This window comes from Plutella xylostella, chromosome 18 (genome assembly GCF_932276165.1).
Source record: "Plutella xylostella chromosome 18, ilPluXylo3.1, whole genome shotgun sequence".
Classification (NCBI taxonomy): Eukaryota; Metazoa; Arthropoda; class Insecta; order Lepidoptera; family Plutellidae; genus Plutella; species Plutella xylostella.
This window is the reverse complement of record NC_063998.1, coordinates 2229117-2249987: the sequence shown is the minus strand read 5'-3', so window position 1 is coordinate 2249987 and position 20871 is coordinate 2229117. Positions and strand designations below refer to the sequence as shown.

Sequence of the window (20871 nt, the reverse complement as noted above, 5' to 3'; positions counted from 1 at the left end):
TAAACAATCGCTCTCAGAAAGTAGCGATAAGTAAGTCGGACGGATCGCTCCTTATCTCTACCACAAAACCTTTACAGAGAGGAGTGCCTCAGGGCGCTATTCTGGCACCTCTATTGTACTCACTGTATACAGCTGACCTACCGGGCTGTATTCAGAACTGTAGATATCATCTATACGCAGATGATTTGCAGCTGTACATCTCGGCCGAAATTAATGGCATCCCACAGGCTCTGTCAGACCTTAATGCCGATCTACAGCGAGTGTCTGAATGGTCTTATAGAAATTGTCTTACTCTCAATCCTAACAAGTCCAAGTTTATGCTTTTAGGAACATCAAAACAAGTTCAGAGTATGGCCAGACTGGACCCCATGATAATGGTGTCAGGCACTCCTATCGAATGTGTCAAAGAGGCTCGTAATCTTGGTCTAACTATGGACAGTGAGCTACGTTTTGAGAAGCATGTACTGGAACTTGTTAGAAATTGTTTCTACAGACTAAGAGTACTATATAATATCCGCAAATACTTAAGCGAGGAACTAAGAATTAGCCTCTGTGAGTCCTTAGTGCTGTCTAAACTCAATCACTGCATTTCGGTGTATGGGCCCTGCCTTCTAGAGAGGTCGCAACGACTCATCCAGCGAGTACAGAACGCATGTGCCCGGTTCTGCTTTAGCATTCCACCACGGACACATGTCTCTCCGTATCTCAAAAAAGCCGGAATCTTAAACATGAAGCAGAGACAAAAGCTTCACCTTGCAACATTGCTATTCGAAGTGGTACACAAAAAAACTCCTATCTATTTGTACGAAAAGCTCGACTGGCGATGTAGCCGAAATGCAGCAAGGTACCACACGCCACCTCTTGTATTGCCACAGAGTAAAACTGCAGCCTTCCGAGGCAGCTTTAAGTACCAGGCGACAAAGTGCTGGAACAATATTCCCCCTCCACTGCGCAAACTTAAGTCCAAGCACCTCTTTAAGATTAAACTCCGCCAGTACCTAACATGTATTTAAGCTTCCAGCACTTATCGCCTTATCCTGTATTTTATTTTAATATTATACTATTTTTTATTGTTTAAGCATCAACCTTTTATGTATATTTATACAAATCACACTTACCCTATTATATTATGATATGTATATATATTGTTTTAAACTATTAACACAAAGATTCTAATTTAAACATAAATCTTTCGGAGCAAACACAGCACGTTTATATCATATTATATTTTAGCCGCGTACCACCTCAACTCGCTGGTTCTGGCAGAATTACCAGCGCTGTATACTTTTTTGTACAGCACATGCTGAGTCAGAGCCATTTTACTGACATAATACACACCACAATTATTGTTATTCATTATGCCACTGTACCTACATTGTTGTTTTGTATTTGTGATGTGTATTTTGTGAGTGAATAAACGATGTGTCTATGTCTATGTCTATGTCTAAGTATCCGTCGATATAACGTTCAACATAAAGTAAAAAATTTGCTAGTAAATACTTACCTTGTAACTTCAAATGTAGTGTGTTGGGAGCTACATGTCGCATGTAAACTAGACTTCAGATTTGTGGATCTTCCCATCTGCCCTAGACAAAAACTTGAATGGTTAATTACTAAAGTATACCAGTGTAAAGTCAAAACTAGTATACTAAGTGCCAATATCTCCATAGTCAGGGTCTCATATACAGGGATTGATTTATAAATTAAACGTCATCACCATATAAAATTCATGACAGATGTGTCAAAAGTGAACCACTACCCTGGTTATGCTCTAACCGACTATGGAGAAATTGGCACTAAGCAGAATTATGAAGGCCATTTACCAGCTAATACAGATCCACAATTCCACACTCACATCCTACACTCAGCTGTGTCATATCTCCGGTGTCAGAAAATTAACAATTTCCCTCGTGCGAGTATCTGCGAGTGTGGGAGTGCCACTAATTGTGCGGTGTCGGGTGGCGATGCGACGCAGCCGGTCGCTGCGGCGTCGCTGTAGCGTCGCTGAGACTGAGAATAAAATATAAATAAAATAAATATGTGGGGACATCTCACACACGGCCATCCGACCCCAAGCTAGGCAGAACCTGTGTTATGGGTGTCGGACAGCTGATATATCTACACAAATACATAGATAGATAGATACTTACTATAAATATCAACACCCAAAACCCGAGAACGAATATCAGTGTTTAAACAAATATCTGCCCCAGCCGGGAATCGAACCCGGGACCTTCGGCTCAGTAGTCAGGGTCACTAACCACTACGCCATTCGGTCGAAGAATGGAAATAGAATAGGAATATACACTTGCAATCAATGAAAAAGTTCCAGTGACATAGAACCAAATTACAGTAGAAAGGTTCCACTCGAGAGAGCCACGTTTGAACTGCGCTCCCTCACAGAATATAATAGAACCAAATCTTTCCTTACTAATATTATAAATGCGAAAGTAACTGTGTCTGTCTGTCTGTCTGTCTGTCTGTTACTCTTTCACGCCAAAACTACTGAACGGATTTGAATGAAATTTGGTATAATATGGTCTAGACCCTGAGAAAGAACATAGGCTACTTTTCTTCCCGGAATTCCCACGGGAAAACTTTTTAAGGCGAAGCGAAGCGCGCAGGAACAGCTAGTTACTCATAAACGAAAAAGACTAGCTTTATGACGCCGTCTGCAATATTGAAAAACATTTAACAGCGCATCAGAATACTGCGAAGTAAAAAGTAGGTGTGAGTTTGGTTCATCATCATTATGTTTATGTAATATAATCATCAGCTAAGACTCGGGTTAGTCCTCTCAAAAGCAGGAGTACCAAAATATTCGTGTTTAACATAATATAATTTTGATTTACTAGTCCAGATTAAGAATTAAAACTTAAAACTACAAGGCAATGTCTCGCAAGTCGAACATCCAAATAAAATCCAAATAAATTCAGTTTTTTTTTATTTAGTCTGCTTACTTTTTTTCAAGAGTTTAAGATTTACCTATTATCTCTATTTATATCTTCCTTAACATAATCTAACTGCATATCAGCTTCACAGTCCATTGGCCTCACCGATAGGGTGACCATTTATTTGTGGACCCCGGGATTGTGTGAGGTGGTGTAACCTAAGATCGACACTTCATAATCAATTAGCGAGCATTTGTGTAACAGAGACGGACAGAGGGCTCTAAGAGCTCTGATATCAATATTGTAGGAGAAACTTACTAATTAATGTTGTCTGTTGATAAAAAAAATAAACGCTAAAGAAATAATTATACTTATTACAATTTAGGTGAGATTTCACCAAAGCTAAATCTAATAAAATTGGATTTAAATACCTACAATGTTTAATACGTTTAGCGTTTGGTAAAAGTCACATTTAGTGCCAATTTCGCCATAGTGGGTTAGAGCATAACCGGGGATTATTGGTTGACTTTTTATACATCTGTCAAGAATTTAATATGGAGATGACGTAAAATTGAACCATCCCTTGTTATGATCCAACCGATTATGGCGAAATTGGAGCATAAACTATCAAATTAATTTTCTGGCTTTGTTTGTGGAAAGTCAATAACTTTTTTAAAAGTGAAGGTACAGTTTTATTAAGGAACTTCCCGGGTTTATTGCGTGCGGTAACCATTATAAAACTCTACCCTGTATATCTGAGCATCATAATTAGTACCCTATCTGGCCCTGTGCTCATGCACAGTCTTAAAACACTAAAGTGTGTGCATAATCCCAAGGATCAATAAAAACGTAAACAGTTTTTAACTAGGTGCCTAATATTCACCCCTATTACAAAGGCAGTCGAAATTAAATCTTGAAATTCTTTTTGTGCCTATAAAGCGTATTAAAAGTACTACAAAGATTGTATAACTAGACATCTCAGAACAGAATATAATGAGCTGGCACTCACTAAGAGTAGGGTGACCACAATTTCAGATTTGCGCAAAAGACTTTGAGATAAATAACGAATTTGACTTTGGATATTAACATGTCAATGAAGTATACTTACTTAAATTATTTAATGTTAATGATATTTTTATGGTGCAAGAAAAGTATTTAGTTACAGAATAAGCCCTTAATATTATAAATACAAATAAAATTATGAAAACTATTTAGAATTCAAAAGTAGCATATACTCGTAATTCGACTTTCTTAATTGATGTTCTTCGTATTTATATAAAAATATACATACTTAATTATTGAAAGAAGATTTAGGTAACGCTTAATCCCAAAGATTTGAACTTTAATTATGGTCACCACTTACTAAGGACAGTTACCATTATAATTGCTAATGGCCAACTGTCTTTGATATTTTCGTCGTTCAAACAGGATGTTGCGATGGAAAAATTAAGTCAATTTTAATATTATTATTGTTCTGGGAAATTATAAATGTTATCTTGGGCGTTTAATGAATTAAATAAATAAAAAAACTACTTCAGTATGTTCTTCTTTAAAACATATCTAATATAACGGTCCCATATTTTAGGATGTATAAAATATATTGTGTATGTATTTAAAGTATAAAAATATGCTGATATTACAAATATTTACAAAATTTTAACAGTACTTTATATGACTCACTCACATGTCGGCTTACTCCAACAGACATTCAGACAAACAATGTGAACACCTCTATCAGTGACAGCGGTTAAAAAGCTTGTCTCTAATAAACAGAGCCTATCTAAGCGAATAAAATTACCATCTCCTCGAACCCGCGAGGCACACAAGAAAAGCAAATTTGCTAATTCGCCAACACAAACCCAAATACCTTCGTAATAAGGTTGAGTTTCAGTCATTATTAAGGCAATTTTCTCTTAGTTTTCAAGATGCTTAATTCATTACGCGATCAGTGGCCTTAGGGGGGCCTCTTAAGGCTGAAAGGGGGTGGGAGTCCTAATCATGAAAATGTCTTCGTTCGAGAACATTCGTGGAGAGTGAAATTTTCTATTGGATCATATTGGGGGGAAGGTTTACGGTAATCTTGTTTGGACGGACTTGTAGAAAGGAAAATATTTTTCAATTGTAGTACTTATATTTTTAAATTGTAGTACTTATATTTTTAAATTGTAGTATTTAAAGTTATCTTCTTACTTTGTAATTATGTAATTTCGTAGCGCTACGATAAGCCTACGCCGTAGCGCGTAGCACGTAGCAAACATTGTTACAGTTACATTTTATTCTTAAAATATTAGAATTGCTTTTTATGTGAGACTTTAAGTGCACAGTAACACTTCCAATATGTACACCACTTCTCACCAATCTTACAGACCAGTATGTTCTGCCAAGGAGAAACTTTAAAAAACAAAAGACATTCCACCCCCTCACACACATACACACAAGCCACCAAAACAATCGGGTAAAAGTCTCGAGCCAGTGGGCCGCGAAAATATAATGGTTTTGAAGACGGCCGAGGGGAAAGAGGGGGGTGGCGGGGCGCGGGCGGGGTTTCCTAACTAGAGCCTAATGATTTATACGGCATTGTGAGACGTTTCGATTGGCTAACAGATCGCCGGCGCGGCTTGTTGCAACTTGGAGCTTATCTATTAGGTATTTTGGTCGGTTCTTGGTTAGTGCTTGTGTTGCGTTGCAGTAGACTGTGAAAAGGCACCAAGAGTATTGATTGTAGATACCTAAAAGTAAGTTTCTTAAGAAAATACAAAGAGGCGTTTATAGAGCATGAGTCACTGTTTTCAGATGATTATTATGAGTATTAAATTTACTGATCGAATACACACGTTGAGATAAAAAAAACAAAATTAATAGCAAAAGGATATTTACACAAAAGCTGCATACATACATATCGTACATAGTTATAATATGGCAATCGCCGTTAGTTACAGAGCTAGTTTACCAATGTTAAAAGTTTGCTCATATAAGTACAATTTTTATTCCAAATCTACCTAACCTGTAAGTGAAATCATGGAATTAGTAAATATCTATATTATTCTGTAGGCAATATGTAATCGGGTACTAATAAATAGAAGTAAGTATTGTAAGCGTTAGTGCAAGAAAAAAATAAACCTATAACATAAATTTACCTACAGGTAGTATGTACGACAAACAATTTATTAGCATCCTCATAAACCTACCTAGCAAGTATATGATTACATCATTACTTTCGGACCCTCGTGAATACAACAATATCGCTTACAAAAAAATACCCCCCTACCCCTGTTTACCCCTGTAAAGGCCCCGGAGGGGCATTCACCCCCTAAAAAAAATGATTTTCCTGTGTCCCCGGGCACAGCGATAATTTCCCTCCTGCTCCCCTTATTTTCATATTTACAAGATTTGCAAGGTGATTATAGTATGTACCGTTTACCCTGAGTACGGTGTTGTAAGTTTGGTGCGTATGTTTTCTGTATCAAAACTTGTGTTCGGATTTATGTTATCAACAACAGTTTTAGTATTTTTCAAATTAAACTGATACAATATTATTTAGTTGACATTAATTAATATTTTATAATGTGACAAAGATATGCAGTATGGGTTCTATTTAAATCCTTACAAAAATCGCGAATCGCTTAAATATGGTGAAATTAGAACTTCACGTTTGACATAACTATTATTGTATTTTTCATATGAAGCATTTTATATCCGGGCCCAAATTCATAGTAGCTACTTCCACAAGTAACTGTATTTGTTTTGTCAATGGCGTCATCCGCATGACACAATATGCATTAATTTTTACATTTATCAGGAGAATATCACTACTTACGTTGGAATACCTCCTAATTTTGATTAATGCAGTCAATTTTAACTCTTATATCGTATATGTTGCCAACAGAAGGCTCAAGGTTTTGTGTATTTCGAAGCTACCACTGTTCCAACAATATTTACCTACTTCACTAATTATAAAACAATAAGCTGTATGTACAAAGCTTCATTTCTCATTAACGTACATTAAAGACGAGACAACAATAATATAATTATGGTAAAATTGAGTTTATTTCGTAAACACAACATTCTAATTGCATTGACCGATACGTTGTTTCATAAAATGATTGGTTTTAACCAAATTAAGTGATATTGTTCTGACGAGCCACTGAATGGAAGTTAATTCGGTGGATAATTGCGTGTCAATAACTGTGTGATGTCATAATAACTGCGGATGACGATAATGAAAATCATTATAGGTAGAAATTGGTGATCAATCAATACCCAACCCGATACACACTCGAATCGCATGCAATGAAAAAGTTCCATTGACATAGCACCAAATTACTCCTAAAAAACGGAAAAGGCTGGCTAGCGTCATTAACGTCGCCGCGCCGTCTGCAATCACAAAATATTACCTACCACTAAAAACGTAATATATTGTGTTCAAATTTATAATGAAATGTTAAAAAAAAATGTGTTGTTTTGTCGTTTGGTGTCGGCATTTAGTGAGTGGAACTTTTTCATAGCTATCTATTATCATTTTATTAGGACGCTCTACACTAAATACCTAATGATTGTAAACTTGTATAAAATCCGTCACCGGTCAAAAGTTATTTCTCTAAAGATAGAGAGAAAATATTTAGAGCTCTAGCCGTTTTTACTTCATAGCGTCTTTATAATAAGTTCATCTTACTTGTCTTTGTCATTTACAAAGCACGCTCAGGCATAACTTTTAATCACAAGACAATGGCAGATTTTAATCAGAAACTTGGTTTGTTTTTATTTTTAAGTTCCTCTGGCTGCCACGGAAAGTGTAAACATGTACTAAAAAACGTAACGGATATTATTCTTACAGGATCGTTTTTATTTATAATAATTAAAAAAATATTGTTTTATAAAAAAATTAAAATAATTAGATTAGAATTAGATACAAAGGTAGTCGAAGTTATCTTTGATAGTTTTAGTGGCAAGTCCCGTAACGCTGTAAATATAAAACATATAAAGTAGTAATAAAAAACATAGAACAAAAATTGCGTTAAAAAAATAAAAAATATATAAACATAAATTCATGACGGTCACATTGCCAAAGCCCAGACTCTCAGTGGTCAAACTCCAGTGACCAAAAAAGGTTTCGCAAAACAAGAGCCGTAGCGAGAAGCAAAAAGACATCTTCTGAGATCATAATATCCTGGTACAAAGAGTTTATTGTGCTACCCACAATGAGGCCTGGTTCGCATTTTGTCCTCCACTTTTGTACCTTTTTCCTCTATTTTTCTTCACACCTGCGTTTAAGAGACACCCGAGAAATGTGATACGGGCCTTAGTGTGAGATTTCGTGTAAACCGGTAAATTCATAATGGTGCTGGTTTTTTTAGGATGTCCGAGTGTTAAGAATTAATTATGAGGGCATTAGAAAAGGGTGTGAGTCTTTTTCTATGCTTCAATTAAGAACAAGGAAAGGAATAATCTTTTTTATTACCTATGCCTACCTATTAAATGCCTAATAGCATTTATTTACTAAACATTAACAAAAACATGTCTAGTAAATGTATGGCTTTTACTCGATCATCCTGTTTTTACATTATGACTTATAAGTTATACACACCACATAAACATAAGCATGCATAACTCACACACACACGCACACACGCACTCACGCCTTGTACTAATGTACTCCCTTGCGGGGTAGGCAGAGGTGCATTGCTGCACCCACTTTTCGCCAGAGTGTTATGTTAGTCCCAATGTAATAGGGGGCGGGCCTATTGCCATTTTACGGGCACATCCAAGACCCGAGAACAAATATCTGTGTTTAAACAAATATCTGCCCCAGCCGGGAATCGAACCCGGGACCATCGGCTCAGTAGTCAGGGTCACTAACCACTACGCCATTCGGCCGTCTAACCACTACGCCATTCGGCCGTCGAAGCATGCATAACTCCCCGCTTCTAATACATCATAAAAATTTACTAAACTAAGTTACCGACTTACTAAATGCCTGATATATTACATAGTTAGTAATCACTGTTTGTTTAATTTATTATTTGTGATGGAATGTGTTGCTTATGATATTTTTTGTTTGTTTCATGTACCTACAATAGCGGTACAGCGGTTTTATTCAGGTAAATAAATGTTTACTTTATTTTCTTACCACATTTTTAAGCAGTATTGCCTACACTACTATTTTTTTGCTTATTAGCTAAGCTTTTCTTCGTAAAAATAAAAATTAGATACTCAAGCCTACATTAGGTTACATTAATCTGTGCATAGACAACAAAAGTTACTCGAGATAGACTCCCATTACAAAAAAGTTTTGGATTCTTATTTCTTTTGCTGTAGGCATATATCCTACTTACTTATCAGTAACTTACACTACTACTTACTTACTTACTGATAAGACTTCTCAGATCGATGTGCTATACGCTATTTGGCGCCAAAAAAGTTAATTTAAAGGCGATGAAAAATGAAAACAAAATTGAAGAAATCGCATCGGTCTGTAATGAAATGTTGCGGTTGCGTCGAAAATTGGCTTCTCGACAGATTGGCAATCTCTAGCTGCGTCAATGCGCGTAATTCAGTTACAGCCACCACTGATATTTGTCGTGAAGAAATGTACTGTTGGCTGTATGTTTTATGTTTATTTTGTGCATACGATTCCTGAGAGTAGTTTTTCTTTATTATATATTATGTCGGTGACAAACACAAGAGCTAGATACATAATGTATTATTATGTCACTTATATAGGAAGGCCTCTTTTAATCAGTCGAGTCAACTCGAGTCGGTAAGAATGTGATTACCGAAGGCACACTAAAATCAATTATCTTCAATTAAAAACAATATATTTTTGAAAACTTTCCTCTAAATTAATTCCTATAAATTAGCCATCATGTTTTCAAATCATGTTCTAACAGGAAGGGTTATCCACCGAAATAAACAGCTATTTTACAACGCTAAACTGTATTGTAGGCACTCAGTAAGTTTTCAAACAAAGCACCTGCAGCCATCGTTGGTCCAACTGGTAATCTGACTACCATAATAATACAAAAAAATTACAAAAAAACACACACATGCCTCCTTACTAACAGCAGTCAGACAGTACATCCTCCAGACATTACCATACGCCGTGTGCCCGCTACCCGCAAACAAATCTAATTGCGAACGTACGAGCGCGATCTTCAGCAAATTGGCCCAGAATTGCCAATTTGTACTACGAAACATTCACAGCACCACCGTGCCAACCTCGACTCTAAGTCTGAAGAATAAGATTCACGGGTTCAGGAAAAATAATAAGATGTCGCGTCAGAAGATTTACGTCTCGCCACTCTTCTCTGATTGGCTCAATATCTAAACGAGTATATCGCTTTACCAGATCTGATATATTTTATTCGCAACAGTTCGTAGTGAATTTAAATATGTGTAGAGTTGTGTAGGGCCTTGTCTTTTGTATTGTATTGTATTCGTAAAAATCTTACCGTATACTTTGAGGTATTTACATAAATCAAACTACACAGGGTTGTCCCTTGTATATCCCAGTTACAGACTCTATAAGAGGGCAACATTACAGCTTCATTAAATACGCTAATAATCGTATTATTAACAAATTACTGAATAAGCTACACCACACTAGACAAGGTTATTACCTAAATATCTTCAATTATGTACCTTTCAAGAAACGGTATAGGTTTGGTTTCTGCATTTTACACTAATTAAATTTCCTGAAGCCTAGAACAAATATGACTTATCTATATAATATAACAAGTACTAGCTCAATCAAACGGCTGTTATATCCACATTGAAATGCTCTCCTCCTGAAAGATTTTTCATACAAATTATTTTCAGTGTGGTGTAATAACAATCAGATTTGACGCTCTCTATAATTATTCTTTTTCACAATTATTTTTTCCAAATCTATCACAATAATCGCTTGTCACGCAAAACCGGCAAATTTGATCCCTTGTCCTTACTGGCTACAAGTGCAATCTGCTCCACATTGCCCCGTCGTCCCCTGGGCTCCATCACCCAGGGGACGCACGGCCGCAGTGGCTCTAGTCCACTAAGTGATTACACGGGTAAGACCGGCTTAGCGAGGAGGTTAGGGCCGGGTGAGTGTGATAATATGGTCGTAAGTTAATTTTGAAAATTGTAGGTGTTTAAATGGTAATGAATTCTTGGTTGGGGTTAATTATTGGACAATTATATTATAAATTACCAATGGTGTAGCCAGTTTTAACTTTATATCCACGTATGGTGAGTAGTTTTCTTTTGGAGAGTTAAATTGTACAGCTGTTTTATGATGGACAATTTTTTTTAAAATTCAAAGCAGTCAAAATACTGAAATCCCATACCCCGCACGTCAAGGTCAAATATCGACCATAGACTAACAACCCCACAGACCGGACAGTCAATTAATAAAGCCCCTAAAACTGTGACAACAAACAACGCATTCACGGGACATTACCGCGCCGGTGTGACCAATCGCGACGCAATACCGATCCGACACACCCCTCCGTCTTGCCATGGGTAATGGTGATTCATGAACGCAAAACTTGAGATATTATTTAGATGTTGGTTTTCGGCGATACAAGTTGTGGCTGTCATCAGATTAATCTGTTACTGTAGCATAGTAGTAGTATTGCAGATTCACAACTTCAGGTTTTCAGAACCTTTGAGCTTATCATTTTAGGGTTTAAACTATCTCATTAGATGCTTTTTTATATTTACAAACAACACCTTTTTCACACAAGCGCTAAAATCCAGTAAAGTCCTCTCAAAACGCTAGTATCAAGTAAACCGCCCTAATACGCTGTCCGCAGCGTTCTAAATTTAATAATTCATTGGCGCTAAATTCAATTACCTCTCCCCCCGCGGCCCCCGCGCACCCCCGCGGCCCCCGGCCCAAGCGTGGCGTATTGTTATTTCGGAACGGGTCAGCGTAGCGTAACGGTCATTGGAATATTCCATTTTTAAAATGTGACATGGCATGATTTGGAACTTCTAGACTAGTGTTGCCACGAATAGTGAATTGGCCGAATACCGAATACCGAATATTCGGCGACGCGGCCGGCCGAAGCGCCGAATATTCGGCCGCCGAATATTCGGCGCTACAACCTGTTTTTTTTGTTCCTGGAACTGCTTTGAAGAAGTCGCTACGGATTATATGAGAAATGCTATGCTGTGGCAAACGAGTTGAATTTTTATTTGATAATAGTTCGCCTAGATCGGCCGATCCTTACAAGTGGTGGTCAGCAAACAAAAAACAATACCCGAACCTTTTGAAATTTGTAAAAACTTATCTTTCTTCACCTGGAAGTAGCGTTTATAGTGAGAGGTTATTATATGAGGATGGTTACAATGAAAAGCGCAATCGTGGGCTACCAAAAAATGCTGAAATGCTCGTTTTTATCCAGCACAACTTACTACTGATTAATTCTAAGCACTAAAATGTTGTGATTTGGAAATAAATACACAATTTTGATTAAAATAACATGTAATTTTTTACATGATTTACTATTCGGTATTCGGCCCGAATAGTGCGCACTATTCGGCCGAATACCGAATACTGAAAAAACTGGCCGAATAGGCCGAATACCGAATAGTTGCCGAATATTCGTGGCATCCCTATTCTAGACAAGGATGATGTTACTGTTCGTTCTGCGAGGTTTTAGATTTGATGTGTACGTACCATTACAGCATAACTCCACTTATGTTGTAAGTGGAGACCTTGACTTACAATAATGATAATATATAAAACTGGAACCCAATGTAACAACTGTAGAAGTACTCTAGTAAACACTTATAAAGCTCCATCTGATAAACGAAAGGTGGCATAGGTAATAGATAGGCTCATTTTTTTATATTAAGACATTCTAAAGGAAATAATTATCAACCAACCTTCTGTATCTTATCCAACCAGCAGTCAAACGTTTACAGCACAGCAAATGCCTATATACGAGTAGGTATTGGACCAATTAGATTAACATAAGGTAAACTTTATTTGTTACAGATTTCTACCAGAGGCACAACGAAATCGGTGACAAAGGTGAGTTTTTGTAACTCCTAAATATAATTTTTAGCTGTAATACCACAAAAAAACTTTAAACACTGTTTAACAAGTGCATAGGTAAAACGAAATTTGACAGATTTTGTACGCGTTTGACAGCGCTAAACATCTGTTAAATACTGTCTAAGTTTTTGTGGGAAGGCCCTATATCTTTACACATATATTAGGTTAAGAATCTGTTTTACAGTGTCTTTATAAAGGAGTTCTGTGGGATAAAACAATGCGGTCACTAGCAGCCCACTCGTGGTCAATACTTGTACCTCACCTACAGCGAATAAGACGGTAACTAAACTTAATCATCAAAAACTTAAACTTGAACTTAAAAATATCGATTGGAGTTCAACACTGGAAATGAAAAACCCCAACGACATACTTAACTTTATTATTGATAAATTTACTTTAGCTTATGAGAAATGTAAGTACAGTGTCAAGCTTAATTATGATAGTAAACGAAAAAAATGTATGTGGATCGATAAAAAACTAATATATATGTGTAAAAAAAGAGATGAACTTTATAAAATATGGAAAAAGGATCAAAGCGACGCAAAAAATAGATTAATATATAATAATTACAGGAATAAAACCATAGCATACACTAATTTAATTAAAAATAATTTTACACGACAGGAAATAAGCAATAACTTTAAAAATACCAAACAAATCTGGCAAATAATAAACAGATTATGTGGTAAAATTTCTTATTCAGTTGATGACATAATATGTAAGGCATTCCAAACGAATGTCACTAACTTAACTAATATGTTTGCTAAGGAATTCAGTAATAATGTTAAAAAAATCTGCCTAAACTGTAAAATACCACTGTTAGATAACAACAATCACACAAATATCACAGATAGATGCATAAAAATATACAATGCTACTAATGAGATCACGGAAAGAATAATTAAACACTTAAATACAAAAAAAAGTCCCGGCATAGATGGTATCAGAGTATGCGATATACAAAGCATATCTAATGAGCTGGTTCCCACTATTACTCACCTGATTAACCAGTGTATAGAAACATCTATATACCCGGACAAAATAAAAATCGGTATCATAAGACCAATATTCAAAAACGGAATAAAAACCGACACTAATAATTATAGACCTATCACTATCTTGTCCAGTATAGATAAGATTATTGAAAAATACTTTGGTACACAAATAAATAACTATATTAGAAAAAACAATATAATAAATAATAACCAACACGGCTTTCAAAAAAATAAAAGTACAACTCAATTATTAGCAAAATTTACTAACGAAGTTAACGAACACTTAAATAACAAAAAACATGTTTTAACCACTTTTATCGATTTTAGTAAGGCCTTCGATACCATAGAATACGAAACCTTATATAACAAATTAGAACAAAACGGTATACAGGGGCCATTTCTAAAATGGATAAAAAATTATCACTGCGGTCGCTTCACGACGGTAAAAATATCAGAGCAGCTCAGTAATATGATACCTACCACTGTAGGAACTGCGCAGGGATCCATATTAGCTCCATTAGAATATTTATTTTATGTCAATGACATGTGTAACATAATTACCGAAGGCTCTGTCTACCAATTTGCGGACGATACATGCTTGGTCATCGCCCACAAAGACCTAAAAATAGCGGAGCGGTCCATGCAAAAAAACTATGACCTATTATGCAAATGGGCTCACGACGCGGGGCTTGTTATCAATGCAAGCAAAACAAAGGTGGTACATATACGTTCATCGCACAACACCTATGACATACAACCTAGTATCATAGCACACGAGCACCAATGCTTCCACACAAAAAATACTAATTGTAATTGCATTTCATTAGAGGTGGTCCAACAACATAAGTACCTAGGATTGATAATAGACCAGCGTTTTAACTGGGAGCCGCATGTAAACCACGTCTGTACCAAGCTCAGAGCACTGTTAGGTAAAATGGCTATTCTCAAATATAAAGTTCCATTTAACATATTGAGACTTATCTATATGGCGATGGCTGATTCAATAATAGGGTATGGTTTAAGTAGCTACGGAAAAACATACAAAACACACTTAGAAAAGATTTATAAGCTCCAAAAAAGTATATTAAAAGTAATTGTTCCTAATAAAATCATGTTAGAATATAAGGAAAACCATATTAACCTATTCCATTATTGTAAAGTCTTAGATATATACGACAAACTAAAATTACAAACGCTTATCGAGGAAGACTGTAATAAAACATTCCTGAAAAAAAAGGAACGTCCTACTAGACTACGTAAGCTAAGTTATATGCCCATGTATACATTGCCTAGATATAATAACACTTATGGAACTAGGATATGGATGTATTTTTTGCCGGATATTGTCAACGAACTTCCTAACGACCTTCAGAATCTATATATAAATAGCAATATTCATAAGTATAAAAGTAAGATAAAAGATTTTCTTGTTAAAAATAAGACATCTAGGAACTGTAATATATAAGTTAATTGTTAGATACTTAAGTAGGTAATGTAACTCTGTTTCGTTTAAATTAGTTAAGTAATTAGTAACTTTCTGCCAGTAACACTCGCTGCTACAGATAAACCTAGTGGTTTCCGATAGTGGCTAGATAGAATTAAGTAAAAACATGTAATTGGGATAAATAAATGATTTAAAAAAAAAAAAAAAAACCTACTTACTTCCTCTAAGACAATTTCGGCCGAAAGCCTGCCACCCTTTTTATCTACTAACTTAATCATTGTTCCGAGATCCACTGGGATTATCCTGTTAACCCTTAACACGCTGTTTACTAATTCATTGGACAATCGAGTCCAATAATGACTTGCTCCCTGAAGTTGTAACACTTGTAAACGGACCGCTGAGGGGTTAAGGGGTGATGTGTTTTTGTTTTTCGGGCGTCCGGGACGGATAGAAATTGGGGATTTGGGTGCTCGGTAATCTCATTTCGGATTACTTATCAATTTTCTTTTATTGCGTAGTAAAGTTTAAAAAAAGTGGTAAATGATAGATGATAGGTACATAAATATCTTTATCTCTCTTCTATCCGCTCATATTAATGACTCTAAGAGAAAAACTCAGTGACTACTTACACATGGAAATCCATAACGCTCGGACCCAATTTAGTAGTAGCACAACTCAAAAACCATAAGTGTAGCATATTTGTAATTTCATTTTCTAGAATTGCTGATTTTGCGCCTGTTATATTATGTTATATTTATAAACTACAATCCTCATTTTTTTTAAGTGGTGCCTTCGTATACAACTAAATAGTTAAGTATTATATTGCTTTTTTCTAGGAGTGTCGCCACTAGAAGCAGCTAAGGACTTCACCGTCGACGGACTAACAGGTTACAACGGAAAGAAGAAGAAAAAGAAACGCCGACACAGGTACATATGAAAATATGCACCATAATACATTACTTCTATTAGGTACCCAGATAGAATAGTCATGTAGGGATAGGCACAGTCAGCTACTCGTATGATTATCTATGCTCATGCAGCCACTATAACGACTAAGTTCTTCGGCATAAATTGTCGGCGGCCACTGCTACTTCAGCTTGCAGATGGCAATGTCGGTTATACTTAAGTTTTCATACGAATTACCCCATTTATAAGGATTTATCTGAAGGAAAGGCTTAGTTCTTTCCGATGACTCACTTTGACGGTCAAATGGCATAGTGGTTAGTGACCCTGACTGCTAACCCGAACTACGCTATCGTTACACCTCCTTACTTATTATTTAGTAGGTATTTAGGTTCACACCGCAAGCTACCGATTGAACTGAAACGATGCTCGTTCGCTCGCTAGCCTGCTGCGTTAAAATCATCAAAGTCCGGGTTTTTTGTTATGCGATTGGGTAAAAAAAACCGCCCTATAAGTACGAAAGCGAAGGCTGACGTCGTAGTTGGCTCAAAGGAGTCAGTTATTTAGTGAGTAGTTCCATCGCGTACCTATCGATGTGTTTGTTCGCTTTTTCTTTCGTCAAGGGCGGAGTTTATTTTCAGTACTTAGGTACTTAATAAAACCTCATCTTCCACAGCCGGACGATATTCACCTCGTACCAACTAGACGAGCTAGAGAAGGCTTTCAAGGACGCGCACTACCCCGACGTGTACGCCAGGGAGATGCTCTCACTCAAGACTGACCTTCCTGAAGACAGGATACAGGTATGTCTAGTTTATAGTTCACTGAGGCAGCATGCAGGTTTGATCACGCACGCGGGTTGGCCCCGCACGCGGTCATACAAGTATTACGTGTGGAATATGCACGCGAGTCGCGGGGAAATAGCGTGCCATCCCGCGTGCGTGAGGAAATCAACATGCTGTTAAAAACAGCCTTGCCTAGGCAACCGGATGCAAAACAATGGATCCTGGTATTAGGATGGGGGACATTCTACAGGGTGTTGCAAAATTGGTATACTAAGCCGAAACCTACATGTGCAGCATGGTATATCTAAGCCTGAAACTGAAATCAGAATTTGAAAATTCGCGAAAAAAATAATAAAAATTTTATACCATGCTGCACGTAGGTTTCGGCTTAGTATACTCTTTTTGCAACACCCTGTAAATGATAGATAGATAGATAAAGCGTTTATTTGATCCACTTTCTTACATACACAATAAATCACAATTACAGATATACACATTTGTACTTATAACTAGGTAAATAGTAGCTATGATAAAGACAGGTTTGTACTTAGCAGGTTGTGTGTTGAAGCGGACCAAAAGGGTGAAGTAACTCAGCGTGGATGTTTACTCCAGGAGCAAACCGCTGATTTTCAGTTACCTCCCATTTAATTGTTCCAAGGGTGCCGAATTACATAAATTGTGAGCAAAAAAAAAACTACTTAAAATATATTGTTTTGAAGAAAAATTACCTATTTTAGTTTGATAATGTTGTAAAGGTGTGCAGCTAACCAGCAAGAGACACAGGGATGACAGAGCACCCACCATAGTATTGAATAAATGACGAAAAACAAAGTTTGGGGGTGCTGGAGCCACCTCTCGTTCGTCGTTTTTAGTCAGTATATTCATCTGCTCTTTATTTTAAATCAAGCTAAAATATTATGATACCTAGGTATATTCCATACGACGATTGAGTTTATTGTGTTAGGCTTTGTTCTTAGTAGGCAGGCACAATGTTTGCAGGCGTCTGAGCGTATCGTTTCATTCTAGGTATGCCATTTCTAACGTCTAGTAACGGGTGAACAGATTGCTTACTGGGAACGCAGCTCTAGGTATGCAGTAGGTAGATATAATATTTTTGTGGTAGCTGTCATTGACAAGAAGATATGAGGAACAATTTTACAACAAAACGAACTATGTATATGGTTATTATGAGGATTCTTTGCTGGCAGATTGAAATAAAAATGATACATGTGTAACTTTTATAAAAAGGTTCTCATTTATGATACATATTAATGTAGCATTGCGTGGAGGTACCTACTTAATTATGCGGTAGGTATTGTTAATAACGTTGTACCTACGTTCTTACAAAATACGAACATAATTATTTATAATATCAAAATATCACTTATCATAAAACGGGTTTCGTAAGAAGCCAGTAAGAAACAACAATCCTATCATCTTAAATTTCTATTCAATTCAATTAATTGATTTTCTATCGGCTTAATCCGCCTCGGAACCATTATGCCAATATAAGAACGTCAATTGCGAATGATTGCCTAACGGAGAAAAAAAAAGAAATCCGATACTTGGGTAATATTGTTGAACCAAAACGTACGGCCCATAGACCGTAGGTAGCGCGCCATTATTGTAGGGTGACCATGACTTGAGTTCATTTATGGGACGTTTGGTAAAAAAAAACTAGGCACCACTACTACTGGTTTACTATCTACATACACACGTACTTACCTACATAGAATCATTTTTATTTTATTTTAATGTTTACACGTCGAGCCGTGAGATAAAATTAATAGTAACCAAATTATGTAGAGTAAAACTAAGTACAAAAAGTTTAAGTGACTAAAATAAAATATTTACAGAACATCCGGCCAAACTCAAGACAGAAACACTTGCATATAATTTTCAAATATATTTATTTCCCCGATTAAAAGACCGTACTTAAATATTTTGGGCACCGTAGTGAGCCGCTAATTGTGCGTTAAACGTCACGTCAAATTACGTCACGTTTGCGTCACCCGACACGCGGCAACGCGATACTTTGCGCTGCTTTGTTAACAATTCGAGGAAGGAAGCTTTTTTGTCCAACAATTGTATTGAGATTTTGGCAAGCGTTTTTGAGGTGAGTGAGAGTAATTCTCCTGTGGTAGTTACGCCAAGATGTATTCAGGTTTTGGAAGCTGGACTAACGAAAAAATATTAATTTAATCGAGGATTTGTGCCAATCTGATTTGCACTTACGAGTATTACCTACGCACTCGCAGCCTTTCTAAGTTATTAATCGGTAATAATACTAACAAGCAAGTCACCCTCTGGCGTGTCACCGCTGAAATTAACGCCATAGAGCCAGCTTTCCGTTAGCACTCTATCGAGTTTAGTTTTTTGCCACTCGCTGCAACAACACAACGTGTTACCGAGTGGCGCCTTCCCTCTTTCCGGAAGCGCTACGGGGAAACACAAATACTACCCCCCCCTGCCCCCCGCCGCCCTCCCGACACCCCCACAACCACCCTACAAACCCGCACACGCTCGCACATTTATGAAAATTTCATTTCCAAACAGGCATCACGTTACAAACTAAAATAAACCATAACATGCCCGAATAAAGTTTATTACCTCTTAATTTTCACAAGGAGGAAAATTTTAATTTTGTTTCGCCAAAGTAAATCCTGTACTGTTAAGTTTAGAGCTGTTTTTGGAATGCGATGTGGCGGTTATGAATGATGGTCGTTGAATTTTCGGTATAATGGCTGACTAGGGATTAGGTTTCCCCAATTCTGGGGTTCTGTGAAATGCGCCAGTAAATGGATTATTATACAATCAAACGTCTCGTAGGTACGGAGAAAAGAGATCGTTTCAGCTTAAAATTCCTGAATGTCTTTCGATTACTCTAAATAAGTGTATCAAAAATATAACTAGACTGTTAACGGTCAATAATCCGGTAACTGGTTGTGATATAAGGTTTTTGTTTAAACTACTATTTTAAAGTACCTAGGCCTTTTTTTTTGTCTTTATCATAAATATATCAATCTTGTCATTATGTTTAAAAAAATATTAAAAAGAATGAGACGTTACATAAATGAGCATATTTTTTAGTTTTAATTTTGATTTCTCTGTGAGGTAGGTAGGTAAATTACGATTTTTTGTATTATGGAGGCCTTTATGAATTATTTAGGAAGTAATTATTGTTAAAATCATTTAAATTCTTCCTAGTAAAAAGCATTACTACGCTACTAGTGATAACTATCGCCCCCAATCGAAAAAAAAAACTATGTAAGTGTTTTTTTTTAAATTGCTGTTTCAATCTGTTCTTCATGCCAATTTTATGTTTTAGAATCTATTTTCTGATACCTAGACGCAGTATCTAGACTAAAAGTTATTTTAAAAACGCCAAACGCAAGGCTAAATTTGAATTACGTAAGTATATGTAGGTTTCAATCAATATACAATATTTTTTTATATTATATTATTTAAATAGCATTACCACTGCAAATTAAGAAGGTATCACATAAAAAAGATCAACTACTTTTCATAGCATGTTTATAGGTACCTACCTAGGAGAAATGTTATATGAATATGGTACAATATGAACTTAATTATAGTTCACAAAATAACATTTGTATGGAAGTGCCTTCTCCTTTCTTAAATCATTCTTTAAGAATACAAAATTTAAGTGTTACATTAGGATTAGGACTATCGTGATATATGCGCCATGCCTAACAGCAGTTATTTTATTTTCTTACTAAACCGTGCTTAGCACTGATATTCAAATTAGGCAAGACCAAAATAATTAAAAAAAAAAAGAAATCTCATAAAAAAG

General features: G+C 36.3%; 1 protein-coding gene across 1 annotated transcript in view; it reads left to right on the top strand.

Moving 5' to 3' along the window:
- Positions 1-20871, top strand: part of LOC105381814 (visual system homeobox 2) — an 86316-nt gene that overhangs the window by 21321 nt on the left and 44124 nt on the right. Inside the window, exons 3-6 of the mRNA XM_048627429.1 lie at positions 8969-8989; positions 12871-12906; positions 16206-16296; positions 16949-17075. Of these exons, the coding sequence (XP_048483386.1) occupies positions 8969-8989; positions 12871-12906; positions 16206-16296; positions 16949-17075 (275 nt within the window). The remainder of the gene's footprint in view (positions 1-8968; positions 8990-12870; positions 12907-16205; positions 16297-16948; positions 17076-20871) is intronic.